General features: G+C 38.3%; 1 protein-coding gene across 1 annotated transcript in view; it reads left to right on the forward strand.

The window, feature by feature from the left end:
• Positions 1 to 17,873, forward strand: part of LOC109464016 — a gene marked incomplete at its 3' end in the record, with an annotated part of 45,578 nt that extends 27,705 nt beyond the window's left edge. The window contains exons 22-50 of the mRNA XM_019760935.1: positions 271 to 384; positions 584 to 841; positions 1,056 to 1,211; positions 1,600 to 1,790; positions 2,058 to 2,238; positions 2,581 to 2,706; positions 3,237 to 3,359; positions 3,684 to 3,803; positions 4,625 to 4,870; positions 5,511 to 5,639; positions 7,189 to 7,311; positions 7,716 to 7,844; positions 8,087 to 8,209; positions 8,733 to 8,849; positions 9,168 to 9,287; positions 9,571 to 9,696; positions 9,961 to 10,086; positions 10,626 to 10,754; positions 10,939 to 11,061; positions 11,449 to 11,571; positions 11,940 to 12,062; positions 12,529 to 12,768; positions 13,150 to 13,272; positions 15,390 to 15,512; positions 16,313 to 16,381; positions 16,591 to 16,706; positions 16,999 to 17,057; positions 17,289 to 17,470; positions 17,779 to 17,873. Of these exons, the coding sequence (XP_019616494.1) occupies positions 271 to 384; positions 584 to 841; positions 1,056 to 1,211; positions 1,600 to 1,790; positions 2,058 to 2,238; positions 2,581 to 2,706; positions 3,237 to 3,359; positions 3,684 to 3,803; positions 4,625 to 4,870; positions 5,511 to 5,639; positions 7,189 to 7,311; positions 7,716 to 7,844; positions 8,087 to 8,209; positions 8,733 to 8,849; positions 9,168 to 9,287; positions 9,571 to 9,696; positions 9,961 to 10,086; positions 10,626 to 10,754; positions 10,939 to 11,061; positions 11,449 to 11,571; positions 11,940 to 12,062; positions 12,529 to 12,768; positions 13,150 to 13,272; positions 15,390 to 15,512; positions 16,313 to 16,381; positions 16,591 to 16,706; positions 16,999 to 17,057; positions 17,289 to 17,470; positions 17,779 to 17,873 (4,013 nt within the window). The remainder of the gene's footprint in view (positions 1 to 270; positions 385 to 583; positions 842 to 1,055; positions 1,212 to 1,599; positions 1,791 to 2,057; positions 2,239 to 2,580; positions 2,707 to 3,236; positions 3,360 to 3,683; positions 3,804 to 4,624; positions 4,871 to 5,510; positions 5,640 to 7,188; positions 7,312 to 7,715; positions 7,845 to 8,086; positions 8,210 to 8,732; positions 8,850 to 9,167; positions 9,288 to 9,570; positions 9,697 to 9,960; positions 10,087 to 10,625; positions 10,755 to 10,938; positions 11,062 to 11,448; positions 11,572 to 11,939; positions 12,063 to 12,528; positions 12,769 to 13,149; positions 13,273 to 15,389; positions 15,513 to 16,312; positions 16,382 to 16,590; positions 16,707 to 16,998; positions 17,058 to 17,288; positions 17,471 to 17,778) is intronic.
• Between the last annotated feature and the right edge of the window lie 6 nt (positions 17,874 to 17,879).

Here is a 17,879-nt window from a genome sequence, read left to right on the forward strand (position 1 = left end):
AAAAAGAAATTATATAGCAATAACCTGCTGTTTCAAAGCAGATAAAAATTTTTATCATATAAATAGAATTCATAACAAACAGACAAAATATTTCTGCATGTTTTTTTATAAAAAAATGTAAATTGATAACTTCGGTCCAGCAAATGACAAAAGGACAGGTCATTATATTTTGCCCTACAAGTTACAAGTAGAAAACAAGCTAACTAATCAATGTAGGGCTCACTAAATCGTATTGTATAGTTAGTTATGTCTATTATATTACATCCACAGGTGTCTGGAACGACAACATTTTGGACGACTTCACCTATCCTAACGGCACGGTACTGCAGGCACCAGAGGACAGAAATCTAACAGAGGAAGAAATCTTCCCATGGGGATTATCATGTAAGAAACACGACATTAATTATGTTTACATTTTTTCTCTAGACAATTGTATACTTATTGTTTACTTATTCGAACAGAATTGTGTAGATATTAGATGTGTGGACACATGTTATTTTTGTGTAATAATTTGCCATACAGTCCCATCATTATTTATCCATATATTAAAACAAGAAGAACATTAATGCATTATTTTTTGTAGGGCAAATCAGACAAGACGAAAGTCTATTCACCTACGAGGATGGACAAAACGCCACTTCCTTTGCCAAGCCAGATTTCAGGCCAAAGTTTCTCAACCAACTACTAGCAGCTGTCTCCCCCGATAAACGAAGCGAGGCTGAGGTTCTGTGTGGCACAAATGTAGAATGTCTCTTTGACTTTCTCAGCACAAACGACGCAGAAGTGGGAGAACAAACCCGATCAAGTATTGTGACTTTCGATTCAGACGCAGAGACACTGGGTTAGTCTACGGTGCCCTTTTTAGATACGGTTATTCTTTTACAATTTTATAGTGGACTTCTTCAAGTTTGATACAAGCAAATGCATGTATCACTAGTCAGTTGCACTGTAAAAGAAAACTAACATAATTGGTACGGATATAGAAATATGAATGACAGAAATCCTTGAAGACACCTTGTTCACTACTGACATAATCATGGTATTTTTTCTTGCAGCCAACTTTCCACCCAACATCACAACCAACGCCACAGTCAATGGAATAGTTGGACAGCAGGTGGAACTACAGGTCATTGCTGTTGACCCTGAGGACAATCCTTTGAGATATTCCATTGGCAACGTCAACAACATTCCTGGGGCAACCATCAACCCTGGTATGTATATTGTCCGATGTGTGGTAACTTTTTTTTTATTCAGTCGCTCTCTGACATTTTCGTGGAGATCCGTCAAACCATCTGAACGCTTTCATGTCATGATGAAGCATTCCTTTGTATTTTCTTTTCCTCAAAACCACATCTGTGTTACCGCATTACAAAGTAGTACTTCCGGGTACAGAAGAACTGTTGATATGCCAGGAATACATATAAGTTGACAGCATATGGGCGAGTGTAAGATTGACAGGCAGGATAAAAGCAGACCAACAGTTAAGACACAGGAAATGGCTGTGTACAGAAGGTGGCAGAAAGGTAGCAAGCTTATTATTTCATGAGGGAGACACTAATACTACAAAGTCTGAAAAACCCAATCCTTATTTCTTTTTAGTTAACGGTATCCTTAGGTGGACTCCCAGAAGCCTACTACCAGTGCAACTAGAGATTATTGCCCAAGACAACAAAGGAGCCTCTTCGTCGACCTACCCCATGGTGAAACTCTGCAATTGTCAACACGGTGGAATCTGCAACTTTGTCACTGTGGACTTTACTGGAGACATGAACCCTGTGGGACAGTTTCAGGTCTGTCTTGAAAAAAGTTTAGCACGCCAAGACATTTTTTTATATTATTTACTTTATCATTTCACCTTTCTTCTATTGTAGAGGAGAATCTTTACTTTTTATTTTTATACACATGCACAAGTATACTACAAGTGGAACATATGCAGCGATTCTACTGTACAGAGTACATTTAACACAGTGTATGAAGAACCTATCAGTTACTCCATGAATACCTTTTAAGTACCAGATTCTGTATGATGTATACCTCGTCTTGTTGTTGTTAAACAGGTTGTTTCCTGTTCGTGTCCTGAAGCCTGGACAGGAGAGTTCTGTGAGACTGATAAGAATGAATGTGAGGAGGACCCGTGTTATCCAGGAGCGGCGTGTACAGATATGGTAGCACCTAAACATGGCTTCGAATGCGGACCATGCCCCAATGGTCTGGATGGGACTGGGGAAAAGTGTTATGGTCAGTAGGACCAACATTTTCCGTTTTTCCTAATTATAATAAACACATTTTGTATTATATTAGTTCTTGATAAGTGTTTATCGTTTTTTTTTATCAAGCAGCTTAGGCCAAGGACATTACAAAGCGGTAGGAAGTCAGAAAAATATGAATGTGCACATCACCAATATTGTAATGTCAATGATTTTACGGACTTCCACCAGACCAGATCAAACCAAAATGTAGTCCCCGTCCTCAAATTACAACCAACTGGCTATTTGCCTTCCAAAAATGTCTGTTGACTCTTTAATGCAATGGTGTTTGCAAGTGCCTTTCTAATATTATGTCTTTTCTTTAATTTTGCAGATATCAACGAGTGTGTCCAAGGTCAGCTTTGTGAACAGCCCCATAACTGTGTGAATATCCTGGGCAGCTACACCTGTGGCTGCGACCTTGGTTACACCCTAGACAGCAATGGCCTCAACTGTACTGGTAAGCTACGGAGTTGTATCTTATTTATTTTTTAAATTATTTGTTTCAACTTTGCCACAAGGACAGGACAGAGGGAACAGGCGGTGCCTTTTCGAGGCACCCTGTCCAGATAAAAACATGCATAAATCTAAAATACAACTAATAACAAATACAAATAATCACTAACAAAATTCTTAAGGTAAGTAGTAAAACAAAAACAAATGTAATAACTACGATAACATAGGTATAAATAGCAAAATATAAGTAGAGACAGTAATGATAATAGTTATGATAGCAGTAGTAAAATATAAATTGAGATCTAAGAACAGAGGGTGTGCCAGCTGTAGATGTTTTGCTGATAAAAAGAGTTGAGAGATATCATTATATTGCAATCTAGAAATTGCATTCTTTGATAGCCAGTAGAACAATAAGGTCTAAAGTACTATTTACCAGATATTTTTGTCCAGCCGAACTTTGTTTTCACTATAAATACATCTCATTCTTTTTTCACAGGCAGAAATACCATATCAAACTGTATATTTTTTCTCTAGATATAAACGAGTGTGGCATTAGTACAGCTGATTGTGCAGTTGAGGCGACATGCACCAACACAGAGGGCAGCTTTACCTGTACCTGTACTGCCGGATATACTGGTAATGGGACCTACTGCGCAGGTGATTACTTTACCTTATACCTTTACTATAAAACATAAAAACAATAATTAATCTGACTGTGTTTACAAGAAACTGTTGTAAAACTGTATACGAATCAAAACCAGTGATTGCTGTCCAGAAGAAGATGACAGACTGTCACCGAAACGTTGGATGCAAAACCCTTTTTCTCGGCAGAACCCTCTGAAACACTTTTTCTCCCAATGTGGGAAATCTATTTCATTTTGACCTATAATGAGATCAGAATAAATCCGAATGTTGGAAACAGAAACAATCAAATACTATGTTATTAATTGTATAAATCATTTCATTCCTATCCTTTTTCAGATGTTGATGAATGTACGACTAGTGCCTCCTGTGATCGCAATGCAGTATGTGACAACACTGTTGGATCCTACACATGCACATGTAAGGCTGGCTATGAAGGCAGTGGACGCAGATGTGAGGGTAAGTTGTATCTACTCGTTGTTACTGTCCTTCTGAAGCTGTATGTCTTACGATACAATTTTATAAGTAGAAAGTAGGACAGTTGTTTTAACATGATCCAATATTATTTCCTCTTGACAAACTTGATAGGACATGTATTTCCAAACTTTTACAGCAGAAATTCGTAACAACAACAAACTACGAACATACAGATTACTTAAACTACATACAACGAGGAAACTATTTTTGCGGTACAGAATAGCCACTACAAGACTTCGGATTAGCTCAAACAAACTTCTTGTTGAAAAATGTAGACACTACCATATTCCCCTGCAACAAAGAATTTGTCATTACTGTAACCTAAGTGAGATTGAAGATAGGTCATTTTTTTCTGCACTGTACTCTATATGATAATAAGATAAAGATTCTCTTCAATTGTATGCAAGTTACTTATAGTTTTAGATTTTTACATTTAAAAGAAAAATTCACACTCCTCATGAAACTCGATAATCCCTGTACCATAAGCTTCATATGTTTTATACTTACAACTGTCTTAAGAAGCGAGAAGAAGCAGAACCTGTACATATGTAGTTTTACTATAGATATATTTTAGTTTACCATCGCTATTTGCCGTGACCTGTACTTAGTTCCCAACGAGCAAAAATGTACAATAAGCGTTTTTCATTCTTTAATCATTAAGGGTAATGGTACTTTAGATTTAGACTCGGTAGCAGTTGTATAACCACTATGTTTTTGGCCTCCATGTTGGAAAGAATATGCAATTAAGGATCATCCCTGTAGTATTGATAACCATTCAAATTCGTTTATCTTATCCTTTAAAGACAAAGATGAGTGTGTTGATCCGGACATCTGCCACACAAACGCAAGATGTACCAACTCCATCGGCTCCTACAGCTGCAGCTGTAACTCTGGTTACCGCCGCAAGGGGGCAGTGTGCACCAACGTGGATGAGTGTGAAGAGCAACTGGACAACTGTAGCCCGGGGCAGGGGATCTGTACAGATAACCCTGGGTCCTATAGCTGTGCGTGCAGGGGTGGATATGAAGGAGACGGGATCACATGTCAAGGTTTGTTACGGTTTTCTTTGAGGTAGACCTGGTGCAATTTTTCTAATGATTTCATTCCCATCCCGACTGAATTAGTCTTTTGTAAGGTAGATTAGCCTCATATTATGTTTATGGTTATCTAACAGTAGGAACCAGACGCTGTAACTTGTACACATGTTGTGCAGTAACGTTATTTCCTAATGTACCTGGTACATTGCATTGTTTAGTAAACAATGTGAAACATATATGTAATATGGCCATTGCGATAGACCTATTTTATACCATTTCAGATTTTTTTGTGAACAGTTCACCATTAGTTGCAACATGACATTGACTTGCTGTGCCTAGACTTTATTAACTCAAGTGCCTGATGGCATATCGAGGAGCAAACTTCAACTCCCTTCTATCAGCTCATAGAAAATGAAAACCCAGAATCATTGAATAACAGGCACTATCAGTTGATGTCGAGGGTATTTTTTGCAATAAACATTATTCAATATGCAACTTTATTGCTTCGACGAAATGCTGTTGTCATATAGTTGGCAGATTATGTGTTTTTATATCACATGGTTAGTTAAACAATAATCGAGTGATGATACTCTTGTAACTGAAACTGGTACCAATATTTAGATATCTAATTTACTTGACGGTGGCTCTTCAGATGTTGACGAGTGTTCAGATGCTGCTCTGAACAACTGCACTGAGAACGCGGATTGCACCAATACGGAGGGCTCTTATAACTGCCTGTGTACAGAGGGGTATGAAGGGATCGGTACAGTCACTTGCACTGGTAAGTTTTAAAGATTTTACTCTTAAGTCAAATTCTAAAAGGAAGAAAATTTGTGATATTTGTATTGTGCCCATGTGGTGGCATCAATCGCCAAGACCCTAGGCTACCGGGCAGGACATGGGATGGTCACGGGTTCAATTACTGGCAAGACGCCGTGTCCTTGAAAAAAGGCATACTAAGTACCTTTGTCACTTCACCCAGGTGTAAAATTTGTACATGACTTTAGCTGGGCAGGTTAAGGCAGTGGAGGGAGATGGATGGGCTCCACCTCCTAACATCGTGCCCTAGTCGATAACCTATTGCCCCTGCGGCCTAAAAAATGCTATGATGATTATGATGATGATGACTGGTTTATTCTCATAAACAAATAAATAGACATACAGGTTTAAAAGTCGGTGGCAGCCTAAATGGCTGAATTGTAGGCTTTTTTTACAATTTGAAAACTTGAGAATGTTATCAATAGAGAATTCAAAAAACTACATATACATAGAAAATACAATATTAAAAGTACGAAAAGCCTGTTCGGCCAGTACAACAACCAGTATGTTACAGAACTTGCGTATCGTTCAGCAACTTTGTCACATAGTATATAGGGCTCTTAGTGAATCGGACAGTTCTGTGTCTGAGAGTTTGTAGCTGTTTACTCGACCTGGTCGTCCTGCCGGATATGGCCTCACGGCAAGGTGGCAACCAGTTTCTGTAGGTCGGCGATTTCAGCAACGGCTCAGCGAACTTTCTGCACAGTTCATGCCGTCGTTGGGAAAGTGTGGATAGAGAGAGTTCAGACAGCGCCGAGCTGTAGCTACTGTAGTCCTGTCCAAGAATAATTCTGCATGCTCTTCGCTGCACTCTCTCCATTGACTGACATTCTGCAACTGTAAGTCCCGGATGCCACACTTGACACGCGTATTCCAACACGGCGTATAAATCCGATATAGACAAGTACAAGGTCAACTGTGCTCAGACCGTATTTGGACAGTGTCCTTAACATATAGAGCCTTCTGCTTCCTTTCCCTACGATCATTTTGACGTGTTTGGTCCACTTCAGGTTGCTCTTTAGTATGACGCCTAATATGCGAGCAAACTCGATGACCTCCAGCTGTGTGGGACCGACTGTGATCACAGGTGGGGGTGGCGGATGCTTCATGAAACAAAAATCAGAACTTTACATTTTGACGGATTCAAGGTCATGTGGTTGTCATCAGTCCATCTGACTAGACCGTCGACGTCGTCTTGGATGGCGGGTGCCTTGAGCACGTGTCGTGATTCTAATAATGACAGGTCGTCGACATACTAAATAGTGTGCGTTGTTGATTCCTCGGCGGGTACAGCGTCGTTGACAAGTGCCAGGAAGACTAACGGCCCTAGTTTGGTGCCTTGTGGTACTCCGCATGTTAGTGTCTCCCAGTCGGACACAACACCATGATATCTAACCCGCTGGCGCCGCTTAGAGAGAAAGTCAATGGTATGGTACTACCTTTATTATGTCTAGTCTGCCGTGTGCATTACATATACCTTTCTTTTTTTTTCTTTTAATTGTCTAATATAGATGTCGACGAGTGTGGAAGTGCCATAGATAACTGTGCTCAGGAGGCAACCTGCACAAACTCTCCGGGATCTTACACGTGTTCGTGTAACGCGGGATTCGTCGGGAATGGGATTCAGTGTGAAGGTAAGCAGTTTACATTTCTCCCAATGGATGGAAAACATGTAAAAAATCACCATCATCTTAAGTAGATTCCAGTTACATTTTAGAACGCAATCTTTTCATTACTCATAATTCTCTTTCATATGAAAGAAGACAGCCCACGTGGCAATACCACTAGTGATCACCTTTTATACTTATAGTTAGTAGAAACTGCTTACTTTAAGGAACATATACGTTTTATTGAAAAACAGAAATGAGTCATAGTTCCACCTGCCATTTTGCACAATATGTTTGTAAGGATACATAAGAAAATGTAGATAACCCTGCATATCATATGAAGCTAGATTGATTACTACGAATGTTACAACAGAGATGATTTGTTGGTTAATTGGTTAATTAGTACATATAATTGCATTTCGTTTCCGCAGATATTGATGAATGTGTAAGGGGAGAAGCTGACTGTGACATCGACACAAAAGCCGTCTGTACCAACCTAATTGGAGGCTACAACTGTACATGTTATAATGGTTACGAAGGAGACGGCAGGCACTGCACAGGTAGGAACACACCAAGCTTTAATCATTGGTCGCTCGAGTATAATTCAATGCCTTATGTAGCTTGTGTTCTGTGGCAGTGCCAAAAAATATTTAATATTAAAAAGAAATTTTAATAGGGACAAATTATGTAAAAGTAAAGGGTTTGAAGGATTATTAAGAAAATAAGAACTATGGGCCATCAAAAATTAAGAATCAGTGAGGAAGAAACCGATGTGTATATCTGATGTGTATATTCTCCACAGATGTGAATGAGTGTATGACTGACAACGGTAAATGCTCTATGAACTGCTCCAACACTGATGGAAGTTATACCTGTAGCTGTGAGGATGGATACAGGCTAGCGGTCGATGGTTTCAAGTGTGATGGTAAAAAAAAATACGTTTGTACATTTTACCCTTTTACCTTTGATTAAACACGTAGATCGATGACATCTAAAATGATTTTGCGATTGTTTTAAATGCAAAATTAAAATAACATTCAGTACTTTACTTCATATTCAGATTAATTCAATTGCAAGCACGGTATCAAATTTGGCAACTTGACAAGTTGACAAATTTGATACCGTGGAACTTTTCGACCTCCTTCACTATTCCTATGCAAAATTAGCTTTATCTAGCATTATTTTGGCGTTCTGTTTAGCCATCTATCATTATGATTTATTGTCTGGACAACCATTTTTCTTCTTTCGCAATATTTGTTCTTCAAGATCTCTACCTATTCACTTTACATCAATTTTTTCGATTGGCGTTTCTTTCGACACCTTATTACTTTGATAAGGTTATGTACTTTTATTTTGGGGTTTTGTCCCAACAATATTGCCAAACAACCAATAGGCAATATGTTTTTTTCTGGTTAAATGATCGAAACAACAACAACGTATTGCTATAGATATTGACGAGTGTGCAGAACAGCTGGATGACTGTGAACAAGCCTGTACAAACACAGACGGTGGGTTTAACTGCTCGTGCGTCCCAGGATTCATTCAAGTCGGGGATTCCTGTGAAGGTAACGAACTTTTTCACTTTTTCTTTGACATTCAGCCTGCTAAGGTAGTTTTTTGGTAAAATGGGTAGATTAGTGGATTAGAAAAAAAGCATTAGATGTTTTCGGGTCATATATATTATTGTATTAGTTCTCCGAGTGCTTTGTATGGTTGTATGGTTGAAATGTATGTATGGTAAACGCTCCAAGTAGCATCTGCATCCACTACTGAGCAACCTTAGCGGATGCTACTTGAAGCGTTTGGCAGTTTTCACAAATTTTGCAATTACTTGAATAAAAAGTTTTCTGTAATAGAATGATTCAACAAGTTGTTCTTTTCAGCCTCTGTAAATTGCACCAGAACCGTCTGCACGAATGCTGATTGCTTTGTGGAGAATGGAATCGAGAGTTGCCTGTGTTTTTCTGGCTACAACATCACCAACAATGGCACAGTTTGCACTGGTAAGCCTGATGATAGCAGAGTATAATATATTTGCTGGGCTACGAATTCATGTCAAACAACTTTAATCAGCCAAAACAATAATGTATGTTTACTCTCATACAAAAAGAAAAAGAAGCAAGCCCTCAAGCGTATAGTTAGTAGATGTGATTAGCAATGTCGATGTGACTATTTACTAGATTTGTTTCGAATGATCATAATGATGGCAAATTTTGATTGAACATATTGTGTATAGTATTAGAAAAATATACTGAGGTACATGTAGTGAAATTGTTTGTATCACAGACATCGACGAATGTTCCCTTGACACCATGAATGCCTGCGACCAGCTGTGTAACAACACAAACGGAGGTTACACGTGTGGTTGCGACAGTGGCTACATGATTGGTACTGATGGTCGAGCATGCACTGGTGAGATATCATACTTGTATTTGTTTTCTCCAACATGCAGCTGACAAAAACAATAATTTTATGTGTATTACTAAGTGTTTTCAATGTTAAGAGTTAACTATATTTCCATATCAGGATTTTTTTCCCAATGATTGGGAGAGGTTTCTGACTCTAAATTTCTAAGTTGGGCTACGTAATTTCAATCAGTCACGGCATGAGTATGATCCAAATTTGCCATGTTCTGATTGCTTAGTTTAAAAGTAACTTTTTTTAACATTTTGATAGATATTGATGAGTGTTCAGACAGCAGCCTGAACGATTGTGATCCCAATGCATTCTGCAACAACAACCAGGGAGGGTACACCTGTAGCTGCAGACAGGGCTACATCGGCAATGGGACATCTTGTGAAGGTACGTTAACATTCTCTGAGCATTACGAGCAAACTCAATATACCTTACCATCTACCATGACAGTGGCGGCTGTCGGATGTTCTGATCCCTACTCTATCGCAGATCGATTGAATTAAGCCAAAACGGTTTTTAAAAAGTTTGAATGACAAAAATGAGGTACGGCCCCAGGCTGACTTTTTGACGTACCGATGCTCCCAAGCCAACGAATTTGGCACAGCAAAAATCTAGAAGCATCACTTTAAAGTTAAATCATCGTATCGTAAAATTAAATAACTAGGTATCTCAGGAAAAATAAGTACTTGTACATCAGCATCAGATAGCAAAGATACAGTTGTGATATAACTGTTTTAAGCTTTGCATGATATAAACATTGAAGAAGATTTGATGCGCTCGGTGTTTCTATGAAAAGTAAAGGCGCACGGCTCAAATCTTGGAGTTACATCGCTCCAAAAATAAAAGCTGTCTTTGAGGCTGTTAAGTCAGTCATATAAATTGCTAAAGACGATGATGTGTTTTGTTATGTGTCAATTTTCACGCAGATAACGATGAGTGCACATTTGGCAGTCGTATTGAGAATTGCAGTGCGAATGCTCAGTGTTTCAACTTCAACGGTGGTTTCAACTGCACCTGTCGGGACGGGTATACAGGAGACGGCTTCTTCTGTGCCGGTAAGGTCTTCTTTGCTTCCACCCTTCATTTGTCACAAAGTGTACATTTTGAAACTCAAAAAAAGATATACATGTATGATGTAAATATATGCCGTTTTGGCTTATAAACATAGATAACAATGATCAATAGATTTTCTAAAACATTTCAGGCACCAATTGGTATTTTTGATGGTATTGTCCATAGATGTGGATGAGTGTACCGGTGATTCAGCACACTGCCATGAGCAAGCAGTATGCACAAACGTCCTGGGCAGCTTTGAATGTACCTGCAAAGATGGGTACAACGGCACCGGAACAGTATGTGAAGGTACATAAAATAGATTAACCTCGTCCGGTAAAAATACCTGGCGATCTTTAATGGTGTCGTTTAAAAACAACATGGGAGAATATAATTAGGGTGACATCTCAGCAATCAGCTAAAACATTGTAATACCGCTGAATGATAACATTGAAAAACATTTGATGTAGTTTGGTTAATATCCCTTATTAAAGATCTGTGTTATCCATGTAACGATATATACATAGTATAGAATAGTATAGTATGTAAATGATGATGCTGTACAGGCAATGCCTACCTGTAATAACTATCAATTTGCAATACTGAAGGATTTGCAAAATCATTACTTTAAGGATTACCAACATGATGAGTTTTATTATGTTTCAATGACTGACTATCTTGTGAATTTCGTTCAAGACATTGATGAATGTGAAGACGGGATTAGTCAGTGTGATGAAAATGCAACTTGCACCAACACTGCTGGCTCCTACACCTGCACATGTGATGATGGGTACATAGGTACAGGGAGAACCTGTACAGGTAAGCACTCGTGACTTGTGCGACCTTCACTCCCAGACCATGATTCAACTCTTTAGAGTTAAAGAAAAAAAATGATGCCTTCAGAAAACTTCTAAGAGCATAAAGCGTTTTGTCTTAAAACGTTTATTCTCTATCTTTAATCCTTACATCATTCCCAATCCCATCATATGCTCTATTTCTCCATACTAGTCGTGTACGATTCACTACTTAAATGTAATTAATAAGTAAGAGTAGAAACCTTGATCGTGTTAATATTACTGATATGTATGGAAACTGTTAATTTTGTGTTATCTATATACACCCTTAACTCGTTTTCAACAGTAAATAACATTCCAAATGCTCAAATGTTTATCCAAATCTTCTGCCAGATGTGGACGAGTGTTTAAGTGGGCAAAATAACTGCCATGAACAGGCATCATGTCTAAACACGGAGGGCAGCTATGTATGCTCTTGCAATACTGGTTTTACAGGCATCGGGACGTCTTGTGAAGGTAAGCTGGGGTAATTTTTTCTGCCACACCTGCGAATCTGTTGCATAACTTATACCAGTTAACACTTATTTTCATTATTTTCTTTCATCAAGTAGTTTTTTTAGCTTAAAAATTCTAGAACACTTCATGTTTCCTCCACTCTTGTAAAACTATTTTTTTTCTTCGGGGGACTCATTACCTAATGTTTGTTTCCCTTAACTTTTTATATTGACGTATGTAATTTTAATTTATAAACCATTACAATTTTCTATGATGAATGTAATTTCTATAGTAATATTCTGTAGTAATTTCATCAGACATAAGTGGTGTCACAATCAAATCAAAATGACCTTATCTTTTCCAAAATACAACTGGATAGACTTTTTCCACTCCCTTAAAAATTCATTTTTGGAAGTAATATATTGACACAGAGAATATTGCATTTCTGATGACGCTGATGCTAATAATTTGGTTTACCCTATTTCAGATGAAGATGAATGTAGAGAAGGCACAGATACCTGCACAGAAAACTCGGTGTGTACGAACACCGTCGGTTCCTTCACTTGTCCCTGTAAGTCTGGTTACTTCGGGAGTAACTGTGTGGATGTCCATGAGTGTGAAGACGGCATTGACAACTGTCATGACCACGCAGACTGTACAAACACCCCTGGTTCCTACAGCTGCACGTGTCATTCTGGTTACTTTGGAGATGGGACGGTCTGTACAGGTGAGAGAATTTTCACAGTTTGATACAATAGTTGCTTGGCATGACCTGATAAAGTGCATGTCAGAAATTTATGTGAATCAACAATTGCCACGACTTGTGTCTAGGGCACAGATTTTAAGCAAGTATACATGAATCTAAAGATGTGTAAACTGTTTGAATATACCCTATGTAGACCAGTATAGGCAGACTTTAATGACACTAACATATAGTTTGTTCTGTAGTCATGGGAACAGATTATAATTGTTTTAGGTTTTGCAATAGCTTTAACATTGTAATTATTCTGGTGACGAATGCCTAAAAGTACATCTTATGACTTTAGTATCCACATGACAAGGTTGTTTAGTTTTAGTGGCTAAATACGTGATTTCTTTCTTGCATCAGATATTAATGAATGTGAAAACGGAACGACTCAGTGTGATAGAAACGCAACGTGCACCAACACTGTCGGCTCCTATACCTGTACATGTAATACTGGGTATACAGGCACAGGGAGAACATGTACGGGTAAGTTATAATCCTTGTTTTATCATCATATTATATCATAACTGATTCCTTCGTTGGTACATTTACATGCACATACCTCCAGCTTAGCCCCCGGTTATCTACTCAATACATGCATTTGCAACAACCAAATACACAACTATCACACTAGACAAGCACAATTATTACATAGACCCAACTACACATCCAAAGCAGGCCAACGTACATTTGCATATAGAGCGGCAGTAACTTACAATTCACTAAACACTTACACAAAACAAGCACCCACCCTTAAATCTTTTAAAGAGAGACTGAAATATGACTAGTACTGACCTTCTGACACTCCACTCCTTTCGAAAAATGACCGATTATAATTAACCCTCAACAGAACACCTTCCCGGACTGATTAATCTGTACACCTGGGGTCCGCGCGGACCCCAGAGCAGTTTTTTGCTAATTTTTAGAAATTATCAACATGCTACCAGCTCAATTGTTTTGCAAACTGATGTGGGAACCTCTGTGTCCACATTACATACAAAAATCATACATTTTGAACTTTTTCTATTTTTTGGTGAAGAAAAGAAGACAAGAAGAAATACCCGATTTTTAAACCCATTTCAGACTGAAGGGGCTTTTGAGGCCCAACTTTGATCTCAGATAGCGGCTAAACGGTTTGCGCTAGAAGTATCAAATTTGGAGACCTTTCCTAAAATGTCTCTGGAAAAAAGTTCATATTAGTTTAATACTAGTAAGTTGATGTTTTTTTGTGTTGCCATGGCAACGGGTAGTTTTTTTGAAAATAGAAGTAATTTTGTTTTTAACATAAACATTTTCTGAGTTTTATATAAAATTACACTTCTTTTCCAACATTAATAATTAAATATAAGTTAAATCATTTAATATGCATAGAATATGCTAATTTGATGACGTCATTGGTCAAAATCCAATATGGCGGACTATATTATTAGCTCTGACGTCATATGACGTCATTATTACACCAAAGTTATTAAAATTTAATTCTATTACTACACCATTCTCTGAAAACTTGGTAGACATACGATGAGTGCATAAAAACATATAAAAACGGAAATAAGGTAATGTATAAGAACGCCAGTGTATCCATTATGATCGAAAGCCGGCTGGGGTCCGCGCGGACCCCAAAAGAAAATCAGATATAATTTTTTTCATAAATGGTAGAAACGGAGTTTTCTGCACTGTATTGAGAGACAACTTTATGGGTGACAATTACCTAAAATTTCTGAAAAAAATCTTTAGAAACAAAAAAGATATTACAGAATATATAGTGCTGGGGTCCGCGCGGACCCCAGGTGTACTGTTTAGGGTTAAAGTATTTTTTGTTATTTACTTGATTTGTATATATGGTTTTTTACTACTATGTTCAAGTACTTTATTGTTTATGATCTACTAGTCCTAAGTTTGTATTATTTGAGCTTGACCTCTGACATCTCACCTCCGACTGTATTTTAATTTATGATTTCACTGTTATATTCAATTTTTATCCTTTAATATTGCTTTAATTTCTATATGGGCTCCCTTGGAAATCAGTCCCAAGGGGACTGAAGGGACCACCCATGTGTCTTGGAGATTAATAAATAGATAAATAAATGTGCAACAACTTCTGGGAGACGAGTACAACCAGCTGACAGAGAAGCAGATCACCAACCTTGCTCGCGACAAGGGGCAGTTAAAGGGATCTAGCAGCCGACCGATTATGATAAACAAAGACAGTTTCTGGAACATTGAGTCTGTTACAGACATTGTTGGTTTATACATTAGCAAAGTTATTTTGTCACAACCATTTTGTCAACATGTGAAAACTTTCGATGTCAAAATCACTTACTTATTTTACTTTGGTCGAGCTCCCGCTAGAACCAATCCCGAAAGCACTTGCCATCCCTTTCTGTCTATCATCATGGACCGGAGCTCCCTCACCTCAGTAAGGCCGGCATCTGGCTTGAGGTTGTCAATGTAGGTTATCCAGGGACTGCCCCGATTTCTTTAGCCTCTTGTAGGCTCCCAGAGGGTACGTTTGGAAGTCAAAGTATCAGGATGTCTGACACAGCGCGCTGCCAGCTTCATCCTGTAAGTTTTGTTGACAAATTTGCCTACTTTTTTTCTAGATGTTGATGAGTGTGCAACACAGTCTGCCAACTGTGACGACAACGCTAACTGTACGAACACTCCCGGCTCCTACAGCTGCATGTGTGATTCTGGTTACACTGGAAATGGTACTGTCTGCACGGGTGAGAAAAGTTTCCAACGTGTTCATAAAATATTTGACAGTGATGTGTTTCAGACAAAAATATTTATTGCATGATTTTGTTAGATTGCATGATTTTGCATTATTGGATGATGATGTTTTTTCTTAGATTCTTATCTACTTGTTCATTTTGTATTAGGCCAAAAGCAAATAATTTCTACGGCTGACTTCAGAGCGCGCATTGATTGTCGCCTGATTTTGGAAAATAAAAGACAACAAATTTTGTTGCCTTCTGAAAGAAATCAAAATATGAAGAGAGGAGCCAAGACAAGGCTTTAAAGCAGTGATGTACTTCATCCGTTTGTGTGATGTTCCCACTGAACTAAAACCACGTGTACAATGATTGAAAACTTTTATTTTTCAGTGACAGTAAAGTGACAATAAATGTTGTAATAGTAGGCAGTAAACGTAACACAATATTGTTATAATTTCTTGTTTAACAAGGTTCATAAAGTCACAATTTGTAAAATGTAGGAATTTTGTTTTTGGCCCACCTTGTATTTTATATGGAATATGGCATCCATAAGATTTACTTGCTGTGGCCATACATCTGTACGTTGCTGAAGATCAGCCGTCTCCAGTTGACCTGCCTGTGCTTACACAAGTAATGACATGTAGCATTGCCAATAAATACGAATACAGAATACAAATACCATTTCAAAGTTCTGTGAATGAACATTTGACACAATCCGTACTTGAGATAAATTATAAAAGATGGCAAAGATAGTAAATACAAATAGAGAAAAATATTGAAATAATTCCTGATATAAACCACACTTACAGCGGTGACAACAGAAAACACCCGAACTCCAACAACAACTCCAACACCAATGACTGTCACTCCAGAGCCGCGTGAGTTAAAAAAAATTATTCTATTTCATATCATCTCCTTAATTCAGTTGCTTTTGGTAGGAATGGAACGTACCTTTTGTTATCATAGACATTTTTTTTGTTTTAAATTCTACATTTTTACATGAAAGCCACGATATGTTGTACCAATTCATCTTATTATTTATTATGTTATTTTTTACTAACGGACTCTGAATTTTGGTATTTCATAGCAAAACCACGAAAGTTTGTACCAGCCCAAATAACAATGAAGATGGAGTTTCGGACTCAATACAATGACAAGACTTCAGCAGAGTACATGGAATTATCATCACAGTTGAAAACATCAGTAAGTGAACAGAATTACTTATTTGTGTGTCCAGCATATCAACTTGCCACTAACTGTTTCAATCTGTATTTCATCTTGAGGCGATGGTACTAAATGTCGTTAGATCATCGTAACGCTAGGAATTAAGATGGTGTTGTTAGCTGTCAACTCAAAAGCCCTATTATTGCATGACACGGCCCATTTTCAATTTATAGCTTATTTAATAGAACCATAGGTCGTTTGGGTTGCATACATCTAGTACATATATTCATAATCACTTATTGTTGACCTTTTGTCATCTTATCACCGCTAGCTCTCTGTCATCTACACCGGAATTCCTGGGTTCATCGAGATTATCATTCTTCAATTAGTGTAAGTAGGGGCAATATCACTTTCCAGTCCATTATATTGTAGTATGCAACTTGTATGCAACTTTTAATTCGTAGAAATTTCAGATACTAGAAACCATGCTAACTTTAGACACCTAGACCAGTTACCAGATCCAAAACATTTCTAGGCTATTATTGCATACAGTTACTTGTATGGGCTGCTATGTTGCCATTTGTCAAAGTATGTTGCTACATCTTTGTTGTTAACCTTTAGCGAGGGTAGTGTTAAGGCCAGATATGCCGCTGTTTTCGCCGTGGAAGAATCTCAACCTGACAGCATCATCCAGGATATGGCTAAGACGAACCTTCAGCAGGCGATCACTAGCGGCAGGTTTGACCCCGCGCTCCAGGTCACCAGCAGTAACAGCCTGCAGCCGATTGTACTTACGGAAGAAGGTGGGTATTAATGGTAGACACCGTGAAACACCAACAGCAGTATATGGTCACGCTTATTGACAGTTTAAGTTGTTGAAAGGAGTCACGATCTCTTTATATCTCCCCATGACATTTCTAAAAGAAAATCTCTTACGGTATGTTGACAGCACATGGGTAGGAAAGATTGACAGAAGGTCAAAGGTTCTCAGAAATTGGCAATGAGCCTGTAAAAATGGGGGGGGGGATAGGGGAAGTCAGAAAAACGAGGATTGCATGCTTTCATGGTGTCTGAAATCTCCGATTTCTTATTCAATTACAATCTGGTGTAGAGTTGGAGCAAGTGGTTGGAGGATTCTGCCAGGATGTGCAGTGTGGGGAGGGGGGCGTGTGTTCACGGAATGAGCCGTACCCCGGAGCTGTCATAGCGGAG

Source organism: Branchiostoma belcheri, unplaced genomic scaffold (genome assembly GCF_001625305.1).
Source record: "Branchiostoma belcheri isolate BF01 breed outbred unplaced genomic scaffold, Haploidv18h27 scaffold130, whole genome shotgun sequence".
Lineage (NCBI taxonomy): Eukaryota > Metazoa > Chordata > Leptocardii > Amphioxiformes > Branchiostomatidae > Branchiostoma > Branchiostoma belcheri.